The 13,799-nt window shown below is 41.5% G+C and overlaps 1 protein-coding gene across 2 annotated transcripts in view; it reads left to right on the top strand.

Moving 5' to 3' along the window:
* RCAN1 (regulator of calcineurin 1) overlaps positions 1 to 7,370 on the top strand; it is a 95,879-nt gene extending 88,509 nt beyond the window's left edge. For both annotated transcript variants that reach the window (XM_073668372.1, XM_073668373.1), the window contains exons 2-4: positions 1,203 to 1,376; positions 2,275 to 2,434; positions 6,357 to 7,370. In XM_073668372.1, the coding sequence (XP_073524473.1) occupies positions 1,203 to 1,376; positions 2,275 to 2,434; positions 6,357 to 6,535 (513 nt within the window). In that variant the 3' untranslated portion in view covers positions 6,536 to 7,370. The remainder of the gene's footprint in view (positions 1 to 1,202; positions 1,377 to 2,274; positions 2,435 to 6,356) is intronic.
* The last annotated feature ends 6,429 nt before the right edge of the window (positions 7,371 to 13,799 follow it).

Here is a 13,799-nt window from a genome sequence, read left to right as displayed (position 1 = left end):
GCTCCGTACATGGCGGATTTTATATGACGCAGGCAAAGAGCAAATCCTAGCGAATGGAGGCTGAAACTCTGCATCCTAACCCTTATCTGTTGTGTTAAAAATCCATCAAGTTGTATGAGTGGGTAGTGGAAGAAACAAGTCTGTGCAACCAGTAGACACAGTGCATTGTACTGTAAATCCAAGTTATAGCCATTTTGAAAAGTGTGGGTCATGTAGTATTTTTTTTCTTTTTTGCAATGGCTTTATGTAAAAAAATATATATATCTTTATAGCTGAACTCTGGAAAGATCTAAACAAGTCTGTGCAGCCATTAGAGGCAGTGTATTGTAATGCAGATTCAAGTAAAAAGATGTGTGGGTTAAGCTGGATTTTTTTTTTTTTGCAAAAACTCAAGGACAAAATAAGATACTATCCCTATAATTCACCTCTGGAGGGACCTAAACAAGACTGTGCATCCAGTAGAGGCAGTGTATTATACAGTAGTCCTCAGATGTGAAATGATACATGGGTTACACCGGATTTTTTTTGTGACAAATCTAGGACAAAACCAATATATATTCAGTGCATGTCAGCATGTCAGGAGATATTCAGAAGGCAGCATGACTGAAGAATCAGATTGGACTTTCTTTTGCAGTCTGCAATGGAGACACAAGCAAGCAGTAGGATATGGTTAATCGAGATTATTCACAATTTACCTTTTTTAGATGCTGTAGACCAAAATAAGAACAAAAAAATTAAAAGGATTGCAAATGTTTATGAGCTTTATAAATATATTTTCTTCTGGTAATGTGGGTTTGAGGGGTAACGTTTCTCCTTGTGGAGGGTGACAAGCCAAGCCTGGCATGCCAGAGTGAGACTTATAAGCCATGTATGCTCTTCTGGGAAATTAAATATGCAAATTGTCTCTTCAGAGAGGAAGAGGACTAGAACCTTAGCACCAACTATTGGAAGCGGCGATCTTAAAAATCAATATCAACTCTTTGTAGAGTCATGCCACACGACTTAGGATAAAAGTGAAACCAGAATCTCAATTTGCAGACACGGTGTTTCAGGGTGTTGCCCCTCATCAGTGCAAAGCATGAGATCTGATTTGGGTAGATGAGAGGCTCTGGACTGGGGTCTTCTGGTTATTTTGAATTGTTTGTATCGTGTGTACTTGAAATATAACGTTTAGTGGTCACGTTTTATTTCCTCTCTTTCAGACCAAGTTCGAGTCTCTGTTCAGAGCGTACGATAAAGACGCCACCTTTCAGTACTTTAAGAGTTTCAAGAGGGTGAGGATCAACTTCAGTAACCCGCTGTCAGCGGCAGAGGCCAGAATCCAGCTTCACAAGACAGAATTCCTAGGGAAGGAGATCAAGCTGTACTTCGCACAGGTCTGTCTGAGCCGCCATTATAAAGTGTGAGCTATAAGCGAATACCCTGCATAGACATAGTGTTACAATTCTGTCTGTCTGCTTCCACCACTAGAGGGAGCTCACTGCATACTGTTTTATCATTGAGTTCAATGTATAAACTGAATTGTTAGTATCTATACTCTCATGCTTTGTATGAGAGAAGCTTAACTCCAATTTTACATTAGCACTTCATTTCTGAATTATGAGATGGTTACATAAATGCAAGTATTTGGGGCTTAAAATCATGTTTGCAATTTGACTTAATTAGAAATGTTGCTCCGTTTTTATTTTAGACTCTTTGTTTCTTTGCACATTCAACCTTGATGTCTGTGGTCTGTAAATCAGCTGAGAGTCTCTCCGAAAAAGACAGATAAAAGAGTTACAGGCTCACCCATCTGACCTTCATAGTGACTGACTAATACTTAGTTAAAGGGGTTGTCCACTACTTCCTCCATGTGAAATAAAAAAAACAGCGATTCCGATCCAGCAATGTCAGCGCTTGGTCTTCAGGGGCTCGCGTGACATAATAGCGACACGTGAACCCCAGAAGACTCTGCATCACTGAAACGATGCCTGCTCTGGAAGGGTTTTTATTTTTTCATGGAGGAATATAGTAATTGAGAAGGGGTTGTCAGAGTAATGTACAGCCCCTTTAACTCATTCTGCAGACAGCAATAGACAGTACAACTCAAAGCTATGGAAGGCAATATTTTTAATGAAGCCCAATTGCAATAATTATTTTTAACCCAAAATACAGAAATGTAAGTAAAAAAAAATAATTCTGGAAAGATGGACTACCCTAGACACATTCCAATGAGCAGTCTGTGTGAAGTTGACCTGTCCTTTTATTAATGCACTGCATGTGTTTCTTTTGCAGACATTGCACATCGGAAGTTCACACCTGGCGCCACCAAACCCAGAGAAACAGTTCCTCATCTCCCCTCCCGCTTCCCCTCCGGTGGGCTGGAAACAGGCCGATGACTCCACCCCGGTTATTAACTATGATCTTCTATACGCCATCTCCAAACTCGGTCCAGGTAGGAGCTGCTTCATGTGCATATACATTGAGTAATAAGCCAGAGACCTCCTGAGGTTTATTGGCTGGTGCGAAACATTTTTGGTGACTCCGTGCGGTAGGTTTACCTTCTCCCTATGAAGAAGTGAACATAAGTGCACATGTCAAGTGGATACAGCTCTGCTACATCAGTATGCTTCCCCACTTTGCTTCGTTCATGCCAGATAGCAGTAAGAAGCCCTCAGCGCTGCAGACCTAGCCCAGGCCGTGACTTTACAGAGTGGTCATTATTGACAGAGGAGGTTTCCTCGGAGCTGTCCAGAAATAGCTGCTGGTTATACAACGTGCACGAGGCCAAGTTTCCATTCTTTCCAGACAAAATCACTCTGTTATTTTTCTATGCAGCACATTTTTCCTGCATTAGGCTAAGGGGGAAAAATATCCCAGGACTTCACTGGCAAATATCGCCTCATCCTCTAACTAATGTGGGAAAATGTACATGGGTCTACACTGTGTGCAGAATTATTAGGCAAGTTGTATTTTAGAGGATTATTTTTATTATTGATCAACAACTATGTTCTCAATCAACCCAAAAGACTCATAAATATCCAAGCTTAATATTTTTGGAAGTTGGAGTGTTTTTTTTTTTTAGATTTGGCTATCTTAGGAGGATATCTGTTTGTGCAGGTAACTATTACTGTGTAAAATTATTAGGCAACGTAATAAAACCCAAATATAATCCCAGCTCACTTGTTTATTTTCACCAGGTAAACCAATATCAGTGCATAAAATTTAGAAATAAACTTCTGACATACAAAAACCCAAAAAAATAGTGATCAATATAGCCACCTTTCTTTATGATGACACTAAGCTGCCTTCCATCCATAGATTCTGTCAGTTGCTTGATCTGTTTTTGATCAACATTGTGTGCAGCAGCCATCACAGCCTCCCAGACACTGTTCCCAGAGGTGTACTGTTTTCCCTCCCTGTAGATCTCACATTTTATGATGAACCACAGGTTCTCTATGGGGTTCAGATCAGGTGAACAAGGGGGCCATGTCATTATTTTTTCTTCTTTTAGACCTTTACTGACCAGCCACGCTGTGGAGCAGTTGGATGCATGTGATGGAGCATTGTCCTGCATGAAAATCATGTTTTTCTTGAACGATACCGACTTCTTCCTGTACCACTGCTTGAAGAAGTTGTCTTCCAGAAACTGGCAGTAGGTCTGGGAGTTGAGCTTCACTCCATCCTCAACCCGAAAAGGTCCCACAAGTTCATCTATGATAATACCAGCCCATACCAGTACCCCACCTCCACCTTGCTGGCATCTGAGTTGGAGTGGCGCTCTCTGCCCTTTACTGATCCAGCATCTGGCCCATCCATCTGGCCCATCAAGAGTCACTCTCATTTCATCAGTCCATAAAACCTTTGAAAAATCAGTCTTAAGATATTTCTTGGCCCATTCTTGACGTTTTATCTTATGTTTCTTGTTCATAGGTGGTCGTTTTCAGCCTTCCTTACCTTGGCCATGTCCCTGAGTATCGCACACCTTGTGCTTTTTGATACTCCAGTAACGTTGCAGCTCTGAAATATGGCAAAACTGGTGGCGAATGGCATCTTGGCAGCTTCACGCTTGATTTTCCTCAATTCATGGGCAGTTATTTTGCGCCTTTTTTGGCCAACACGCTTCTTGCGACCCTGTTGTCTATTTGCCATGAAACGCTTGATTGTTCAGTGATCACGCTTCAAAAGTTTGGAAATTTCAAGACTGCTGCCTCCCTCTGCAAGACATCTCACAATTTTGGACTTTTCAAAGCCTGTCAAAACTGTCTTCTGACCCATTTTGCCAAAGGAAAGGAAGTTGCCTAATAATTAAGCACACCTTATATAGGGTGTTGATGTCATTAGACTACACCCCTCCTCATTACAGAGATGCACATCACCAGATTTACTTAATTGGTAGTTGGCTCTCAAGCCTATGCAGCTTGGATTAGGACAACATGTATAAAAAGTATCATGTGATCAAAATACTCATTTGCCTAATAATTCTGCACACAGTGTATATATATCATATTATAATATACATTTATTGGCCTCTGATATGTGCCAAGTGACAACCACTAGCGTCAGGCAGTATAATACCCAGTCTCGGACTGGCCCACAGGAGAATTAGCCGGTGGGCCCCTCCTTGTATGAGCAGTACTTGGCACAGTACATTTGATTCACTATGTACAGACAAAGGCAGCATCTTTTTGGATCCTCATCTCCTCGTGGAAAGCGGTTACCTAAAGCGTCTCTCGCTCTGGACAACCCGTACTGAATGTGCACAGTGTAATACTTAGTTTCCCTTATGGTGGCGCTGCTGAGATTTCGGTCACTTAAGGCCCTATTCATCATTTGCAGGATTTAAGTCCCTTTTTTTTTTTTCTCTTTTAATTTCGTGTTGTTCACGGAGGGTTTTTGAGCAAAACTCATCAACACGGAGCACACAGTTCATGAATTATGCACAAAAAAAAAGCAATATATCTTTTTTTCTTTTTCCTGAAAATTTTTGCGACTTTTTAGTGCAGAAAGTCATACGTTTTGAAAAATGTCACAAAAATTGCAAAAGAAAGTTTACGATTGGAGTACATTTGAGACAAGTTGACCAACTTTTTGAAAAAGTTGCAAATAATTAATCCGGTGAAAACATCTGGAAGCCCAAAACTCCTTCAACAGTGGCAAACAAAAAAAAAAGAAAAGGTGAACACCTATAAAAACAGACTTTAAAAAGCCAAAAATTGAAAGATGCTTTTGTTGCAAACAAAAATTTAAAAACAACGGTACAAAAGACACAAACAGAATACAGGCGCAACTCCAATAATAAATCGAGCCCTTACTGTCAAGTTTCCTAGCAGATTACATATTTTTGGTGGAGAGTTCAGCAGGGGAGGAACATTGTGATCATCTTGATTGGTGGAGAGCTCAGCAGGGGAGAGACATTGTGATCATCTTGGTTAGTGGAGAGCTCAGCAGGGTAAAGACATTATGGTCATCTTGGATGGTGGAGAGCTCATCAGGGGAGAGACATTGTGATCATCTTGGTTGGTGGAGAGCTCAGCAGGGGAGAGACATTGTGATCATCTTGGATGGTGGAGAGCTCAGCAGGGTAGAGACATTGTGATCATCTTGGTTGGTGGAGAGCTCAGCAGGGTAGAGACATTGTGATCATCTTGGTTGGTGGAGAGCTCAGCAGGGGAGAGACATTGTGATCATCTTGGTTGGTGGAGAGCTCAGCAGGGGAGAGACATTGTGATCATCTTGGTTGGTGGAGAGCTCAGCAGGGGAGAGACATTGTGATCATCTTGGTTGGTGGAGAGCTCAGCAGGGTAGAGACATTGTGATCATCTTGGTTGGTTGAGAGCTCAGCAGGGTAGAGACATTGTGATCATCTTGGTTGGTGGAGAGCTCAGCAGGGCAGAGACATTGTGATCATCTTGGTTGGTGGAGAGCTCAACAGGGGAGAGACATTGTGATCAACTTATCAAGAGATCCTTCTAACATAAGGGTTGTGGAAAGCAGACAACCCCTTTTTTTAGTCTGATCCTCTGCTTGGGTTACTTTCTTTTATCTGCCCCTAATTTTTAATAACCTATATTGAGTACTATAGCTATAAGTAGGGGGACAGATGAGAGTACACATGGTTTCATTTTAGTCTGTAAATATTCAGACACATAGATCTGCATAGGAGCTGTATACACAAAACGATAGAATATTTTTAAAACCAGGATTAGCTGATTGTCAGGGGACTGGTCCAAAAGGTATGTGTTTTCCAAATTGGAATACCCCCTTTTAACTGTGTTGCGAATCTTGGACCCCGGCGTAGGTTTAGACTATTCTATATTATAACCCTTTTGTTAGCCCCCTGATGAATATTGACGGTTTCACCTTTTCCTTCACAGGAGAGCAGTATGAACTCCACGCTGCCACAGACACCACCCCCAGCGTGGTCGTGCACGTCTGCGAAAGCGATCCTGAAAACGAACTAGAGGTGGAAGAAGACGAGGACGGCATGAGCAAACCCAAACCAAAAATCATCCAGACAAGGCGGCCAGACTACATGCCCATCCACCTAAGCTGAAGAGGATGGCCGGCGCGTTTTGAGGACAGACGTCAATTTCACTCCATGAAATTTTTGTAACCTGAGGACGAGAGAACTCAGTGTGTGGTACAGCGGCGGAAGAGGCCGTAATTTATACACCACTCGGCTCTTCCAAACCGGTGTATTTTTTTGGGCTTGTTTTTATTTTTTTTCATTTTTTTTTTAAATAGGCCGGGCAGCGCCCTCGCGTTTTGGAGAGTCTGTTGGGCCTTATACAACAACTGTTACGGGGGGAGATTGCTGGTTTTTAGGCCTCTTTTTTATTTTTCTTGCTTTTCCGATTCTTTTACGTTAATGGAATAGTGAGGGTTTGTCGCTAGTCGGCCCGTCGCGTGCAGAGGCGCAGGCGGCTTCACCGTAACCTACCTTTGTACATATTTGCTGGTATGCGCACACCTGTCCATTGTAAGCTGGGAGGAAGAGTACAACATTTTTAATTTTTTTTATTACTATTATTTTGCATGTGAACTCGATGCTGACTCTTTTTCTATCATAGATTTAGTTTCTAGATTTTTTTTTTTCCTTTCCCCGGTGAACTGTGTGACTGCACTCGCAGAACGAGTCGGCGGTGATTAGTTTTTTTAATTCTGTTGTATGGAACATGAGATCAAGAGTCAAAATAAGACTAAAAAGAAACAAAAACTTTGGACTTTCTACCTTACTGGTTTATTAGCTATTGATCGTACTTACAATCTGATTTAATGTAAATGACTTTTACCTTCGCAGTCTAATAGCTTTTTATGAATTCATTTTGAATGTGTATGATGTCTGTGTGAACCTGGAAAGACCATGAGATAAAGTATGCAATACCTTGTGTCCTGTGTGCTGCTTTTGGAGTCCACGTTGTGACCTACAATATCGATTTTTCAATTTCAAAATGGTGTCGCATTACCAATATTATGTTGATGTTTTGGGGCTTTTTACAATAGATATTCTATATTTTGCGCCTGGATTCTGTCACTAGCAGGTGAGACTACAAATGGCTGCCTCTATTGCGCATGGTGCTTCTCCCAAAATTACCCCTTTAAATGCAAATTAGCACAAGCCCCTCCCCTTTGTGGTCCAGTTTGTGGGACTATACCATAAAAATCTGGCGAGTTCTATTTCCTTTTTATATTGACGTCATGGGACCTAGTCAACGCCAGGGGGGCCGAGGATGCCTTCCGCAGATGTGGAAACTGCCCTGGTCCAGTTGACATGGAGGGCAGCGCAAATCTTATTGCCCAAATCTACTCGCTATATCTTACAGTTCTTCAGTCTTTATTAAACACACAAAATGTGCACACAATACATTCCCGGACTTCTTCTCTTCATCTTTCCTTTTTTTTTTTTATTTCATTTTGTTTTATATTAAAATTTAAAACGAAAATCTTCTGTGCTTGTCTGGAGCTCAGCCATGTCCACCCCTCCTCCTCCTCGCTGTTCTGGCTGCAGCAGGAGCCTCCCCCCTCAATTCTGCCTGCTCTATTCCAAAATATCGCTAAGCCACACCCATTGATAAGAGGGCGGGGCCTCAGTCTGATACTGATCAAAAGTAGATTTAATGATAAAACCAAGTTGGAACAAATTATAGAAAGGTTGATCCTGAATATGGCCACCAGCCATGGAAAGGATCCATACACCCCTTATACATCTGACAGATGCTAAACAGAGACCTTTCCGTATACTACTGTAGTACATTCATTGAGTCTATACATTCAGTATATGTATGGGGAGATTTCCATATGCAGCTCCTGGACACAATTTGAACACAGCCTTTATTTAGGAAGCACCTCCCACCAATCATCTGTTTGCCGCCCCCACAGCGGCCAGATGTACAGAGCCACAAAAGCGCTGTCCCTGGGGACCGATTGACGTGAACAGAAGCTGGGCTGCAGTACCCAAGAACGGCCACTATACAGTTAATGGCGCTGTGCTGGATTGCCAACAGTTGATTGGTCGGGGTGCGAAATGTCGGACGACCACCAATCTAATATTGATGAGCTGCCCTTCATATCCTGGTCCTTGACTGCTCTCTTTAAGTAATACTGCGCTTTGTAGAGACCTAGTTGGAATATGGAAACTTTGCCGACGATGCTCTATTGAGAAAAAAAAAAAATGCAAATTACTATTATTCCTTCCTTTCATCAGATACACCATCTGTAGACGGCTGTTTCGGGGTTTTCTGTGTCTGTCACATCTTAAAAGGGTGATAGAATGAAAAAAAAAAAACATCCCGTCAGTCCTCACTGCACCTCTGGCAGCACCAGGAAGCTCTGGATGAACGATCATTCCACCCAGGGAACGTAAAATGTGATTCTGATGTGTTTTGTAAATACGGCACAATTGATTTCCTGGTGGATTTGATCCTGATCCATTGTCTCCATATTTCATCTGTTGTGTAAATGTTCACAGGCAATAAACTCCCTTTGTATTCATGTCTTTATCAACCAGTTTTGATTCTTTTTTTTTTTACCTTGATTGCCACATATAATAAATATAAAATAGGTTTTAGCAATATTTCGCCCGACGCGAAGGAGCAACTGACATTTTCTAATACAGTCTGGCGCCACCTGGTGTTCACAGTGTATATCAATGTGCGCAGCCACCTATTACACTGAGTTCTGGTGGTCACACATGCTCAGTCACTTTCCCACAGCTCAGCTGGGTCTCTGCATAGTGATCCTCTGTGCACTGCAGAGCAGCCAATAGTAAAACTTTTCTGCCTGTCAGGAAAGGAGCGGAGCCTCTGCGGACAATCCCTTTAATTGCAAGACTAATATAGACCACTTATTCCTGTGTGTACCAACCATTGATCTCTCATAGACTACATCAACCCTAGTTGCCCTCTTAAAGGGAACCTGTCCCCAGATGCTATTAATTTGCAGATATTATTTTTTTTCTGCAAGTGAATAGTGTTTCAATGCTGTCTAGCCGCCGCACTGAAAGCCCGGCTACTGGGAGATACTGAAATTCTGTCCTTCCCGGAGCCTCTGGCTTTCAGTCGTAGAGGCATGGCTGGCGTGGCTTCAGTCGCCTACCATTCAGTATACAGGCAGTAGAGGCTGTCAGCACGCTGCAGCACTTTGATTGACAGCTCACTCCACACCGATGCACTGCAGACTGAGCTGTCAATCAAAGTATTGTGACCCGCTTACACTGCTGTGAGCTAGGACTCCCCCTTTTTCCAATGGACATAACGTTTTTATATATATTTCTTTTAAAAAAAATGTTTTAATTTGTGAAGAAATTGGCTATCATCATACAGTGCTCCAACACATAACACAGCATTCCAAATTATTTTGCAAATTGGGTTTAAGTGTCATAAAGATGTAATTTTTTTGTTTTTCACATAACGTCATGGATGGTTTCGTGTCTCGGGGTCTTTGGATCACTGAAAATAATCCATAAGACTCCTGTTCTAATTCGTTTGCCAGTTGCCCAATTAAAGGAAAACTACTTAAAAAGGACGTTCCACATTATTAAGCAGCCACAGGTTTCCAGCAATATGGGAAAGAAAAAGGATCTCTCTGCTGCCGAAAAGCGTCAGGCAGTACAATGCCTTGGACAAGGTATGAAACGATTAGATATTTCACGAAAACATAAGTGTGATCATCAAATTGTGAAGAGAGTGCAGATAAAGGCATAATGAGGAAGGTTTCTGCCAGACAAATTAAATCGGATTTAGAGAGTAGCTGCTAAAACACCATTACAAAGCTGCAAACAGGTATTTGAAGCTGCTGGTGCTTCTGGAGTCCCACGAACCTAAAGGTCTAGGATCCTCTAGAGGCTGTAGTGCATAAACCTACTATTCGGCCACCCCTGGAAACTCTGCAGCAAATTATTCTGCACAACATTTTGAGTTTTTTTTAGTTTTGAAAAAAAATCTGTTATCGTTGGGAAGTTTGTCCTATAAAATGTGGGATTTATCCTCTACCGGTTGATGATTTGAAGATTTATACTGACTCCTCTGCATCGACCATTTAGAAAAATCAGAGAAAAATAGCATTTGCATAATAATTTGGAACGCTGTGTTTACATTTAATTTTGGGGCAAAGGGGGTGATGCAACTATTTATTTTTTAATATACATTTTTTTTTTAATTAGTTTTAATTCTTGAATAAATTGGCCAAATAGCATCATGCAGTGCTCAAATACATATTGTGTGTGGAGCCTCAATATTTATTTTTTATTTATTTTACTCACATATTAATTAAATACTCATAATAATAATTATAATTAATTAAAGATTTTACTCACTTATATTAATTCCACCGCGCTTTACAGACATTATGGGCACAGTCCTCATAGGGAATCTAGATTGTGAGCCCCAATCAGTATGTCTTTGAAGTGTGGGAGGAAGCACATACAAACTCCTTGCAGATGTTGTCCTTAGTGGGATTTGAACCCAGGACCCCAGTGCTGCAGTGCTAACCACTGAGCCACCCTTCTGCCCAACATAACATTGTGTACAGTGCCCATACAGAGTCATATATTTTCCAAATAAGTAATAGAGTGTCTGTCCCATACATATGGTTCTCAGTGACCCCATAAACCTAGTTTGTCACTTGTGACTTTGAACTTTCTTGCACACTGTATTGAAGGTCTTGGGATACTAGACAGTGTACAGATCCTGGCTTTGTGCATGTGTTTACTGCTGCCAGAAAATCCTTATGGCAAACAAGAAGGTTTATTGCAGTTCATAAACCTCCAGCAGACGAATAGAAAACAGCCTTTTCTCCAGCATAAAAGTTTGTAAAGAAGCAAAACAGTCCATGCAGTAGTACAGTGTCCAGCAATGCGGGCTCACCCATATAAAGTACATTCCACACTTCTCTGCCTCTGTCTGAGACTAAACCACAGTAAAGGTCTTTCCACCTCCCACATCCAGGCACTCAATGAGGTAGCTGAACTCCCTTAAATAGGCTGTTGCAAGGCCTGGAACTGGAGGTATGAGAACAGCCAGTCCCACCTAGCTCTTCTGAACAATCCTAAAACCTGGACCCAAAATCTGGGCCCATTGCAGAAACTTCTCAGCCCTATCCGTTCTGGAGCCTGCTTCTCTGGGTTTTCATCACTGAGACTAGCATACCTCCCATCCAGGACCTGTCCAGCTGCAACCGTACAACAGGTACACAATCACTGCTACAGCTACATTTGGATTATCCCTCCCCATAGCTGGGGCAGATTAGAATCATAGAAGAATCATAGAATGGTAGAGTTGGAAGGGACCCCCTGGGTCATCTGGTCCAACCCCCTGCTCAAAGCAGGATTCACTAAATCATCCCAGACAGATGTCTGTCCAGCCTCTGCTTGAAGATGTCCATTGAAAGGGAACTCACCACCTCTCGTGGCCGCCTGTTCCACTCATTGATCACCCTCACTGTCAAAAAGTTTTTTCTAATATCTAATCTGTGTCTCCTCCCATTCAGTTTCATCCCATTGCTTCTAGTCTTTCCTTGTGCAAATGAAAATAAAGATGATCCTTCTACAATGTGACAGCCCTTGACATATTTGTAGACAGCTATTAAGTCTCCTCTCAGTCTTCTTTTTTGCAAGCTAAACATTCCCAAATCCTGTAACCGTTCCTCATAGGACATAGTTTGCAGACCGGTCACCATTCTGGTCGCTCTTCTCTGAACTTGCTCCAGTTTGTCGATGTCTTTTTTAAAATGTGGTGCCCAAAACTGGACACCGTATTCCAGATGAGGTCTGACTAAAGAGGACTAAAGTGCGATAATGACTTCACGTGATCTAGACTGTATGCTTCTGTTAATACATCCCAGAATTGTATTTGCCTTTTTTCTGCTGCATCACGCTGTTGACTCATGTTCAGTCTGTGATCTATTAGTATACCTAAGTCTTTTTCACATGTACTGTTGCTTAGCTCTATTCCTCCCATTTTGTATATGCTTTTTTCATTTTTATTGCCCAGATGTAGTACTTTGCATTTTTCCCTGTTTAAAAACCATTCTGTTAGTTGCTGCCCACTGCTCCAGTTTATTTAGGTCTTTTTGAATCCTCTCTCTCTCTTCTCTAGTATTAGCGATCCCTCCTAGCTTTGTGTCATCAGCAAATTTAATCAGTTTACCCTCAATTCCTTCATCTAAATCATTGATAAAGATGTTGAACAATACAGGTCCCAGGACAGAGCCCTGTGGTACCCCACTTGAGACATTCATCCAACTTGATGTGAAGCCATTTACGACCACTCTTTGAGTCCGATCACTAAGCCAGTTATGAATCCACCTAACAGTTGCCTTGTCCATTCCATACTTGGTAATTTTTTCAATAAGGATGGTGTGAGATACTTTGTCAAATGCTTTGCTGAAGTCAAGATATACTATATCTACAGCATTTCCCTGATCCACCCAGTCAGTGATTCTGTCATAGAAGGAAATTAAGTTAGTCTGACATGACTTGTTAGTTACAAACCCATGCTGACTCTGGTTAATCACTTCATTCTTATCCAGGTACTTACATACATGTTGTTTAATAATTTGTCCAAAGATCTTTCCTGGTATAGAAGTCAGACTCACCGGCCTATAGTTCCCTGGGTCCACCTTCTTCCCCTTTTTGAAGATAGGAACAACATTTGCTCTTCTCCAGTCTTCTGGGACTTCTCCTGTTCTCCAAGAATTTTCAAAGATTATAGATCGTGGTTCTAAAATTTCTTCTACGATCTCCTTCAGTACTCTGGGGTGTAATTCATCTGGACCTGGAGACTTGAACTCATTTATGTTAGCTAAATATTCCCTCACAATCTTTCTGTTTACAGATAACTTGGATTCTTCTATTCTTTTAATAGGACAGTGAAGATCAGTTGATGTTACATTTTCTTTCTGAGAGAAAACAGATGCAAAATAGGAATTAAAAAGTTCGGCCTTCTCAACATCCTTTCTTACCATTTCATCATTTTCATCCTGTAAAAATCCTATAGCATCTTTGACTTTTCTTTTACTTTTGACATACCCCCCAAAATCCTGTTTTATTGCTTTTGACATCTCTTGCAAGCCTTAATTCATTGTCAGCTTTAGCTAACCTGATACGTGCCCTGCAGGTTCTGCAGACTGCATTATAATCTTCTTTAGATATGCCTCCCTCTTTCCATTTGATTACACTGTGTACTCTGCAAAGATGCAACTACAGGGAAGTGCTGACATGAGTCCCAGCAATGTGAATGCTACCAGGAACCCAGCACCTTTTGAGTGTCGCTGTGAATGTGACTGGCATTAAAAAAAAAAGTTACATGACCTCATCACTG

Source organism: Phyllobates terribilis, unplaced genomic scaffold (genome assembly GCF_046119375.1).
Source record: "Phyllobates terribilis strain yellow unplaced genomic scaffold, ASM4611937v1 Scaffold_2__4_contigs__length_985480577, whole genome shotgun sequence".
Lineage (NCBI taxonomy): Eukaryota > Metazoa > Chordata > Amphibia > Anura > Dendrobatidae > Phyllobates > Phyllobates terribilis.
The sequence above is the reverse complement of the archived record's forward strand: the minus strand, read 5'-3'. Positions and strand labels throughout refer to the sequence as shown.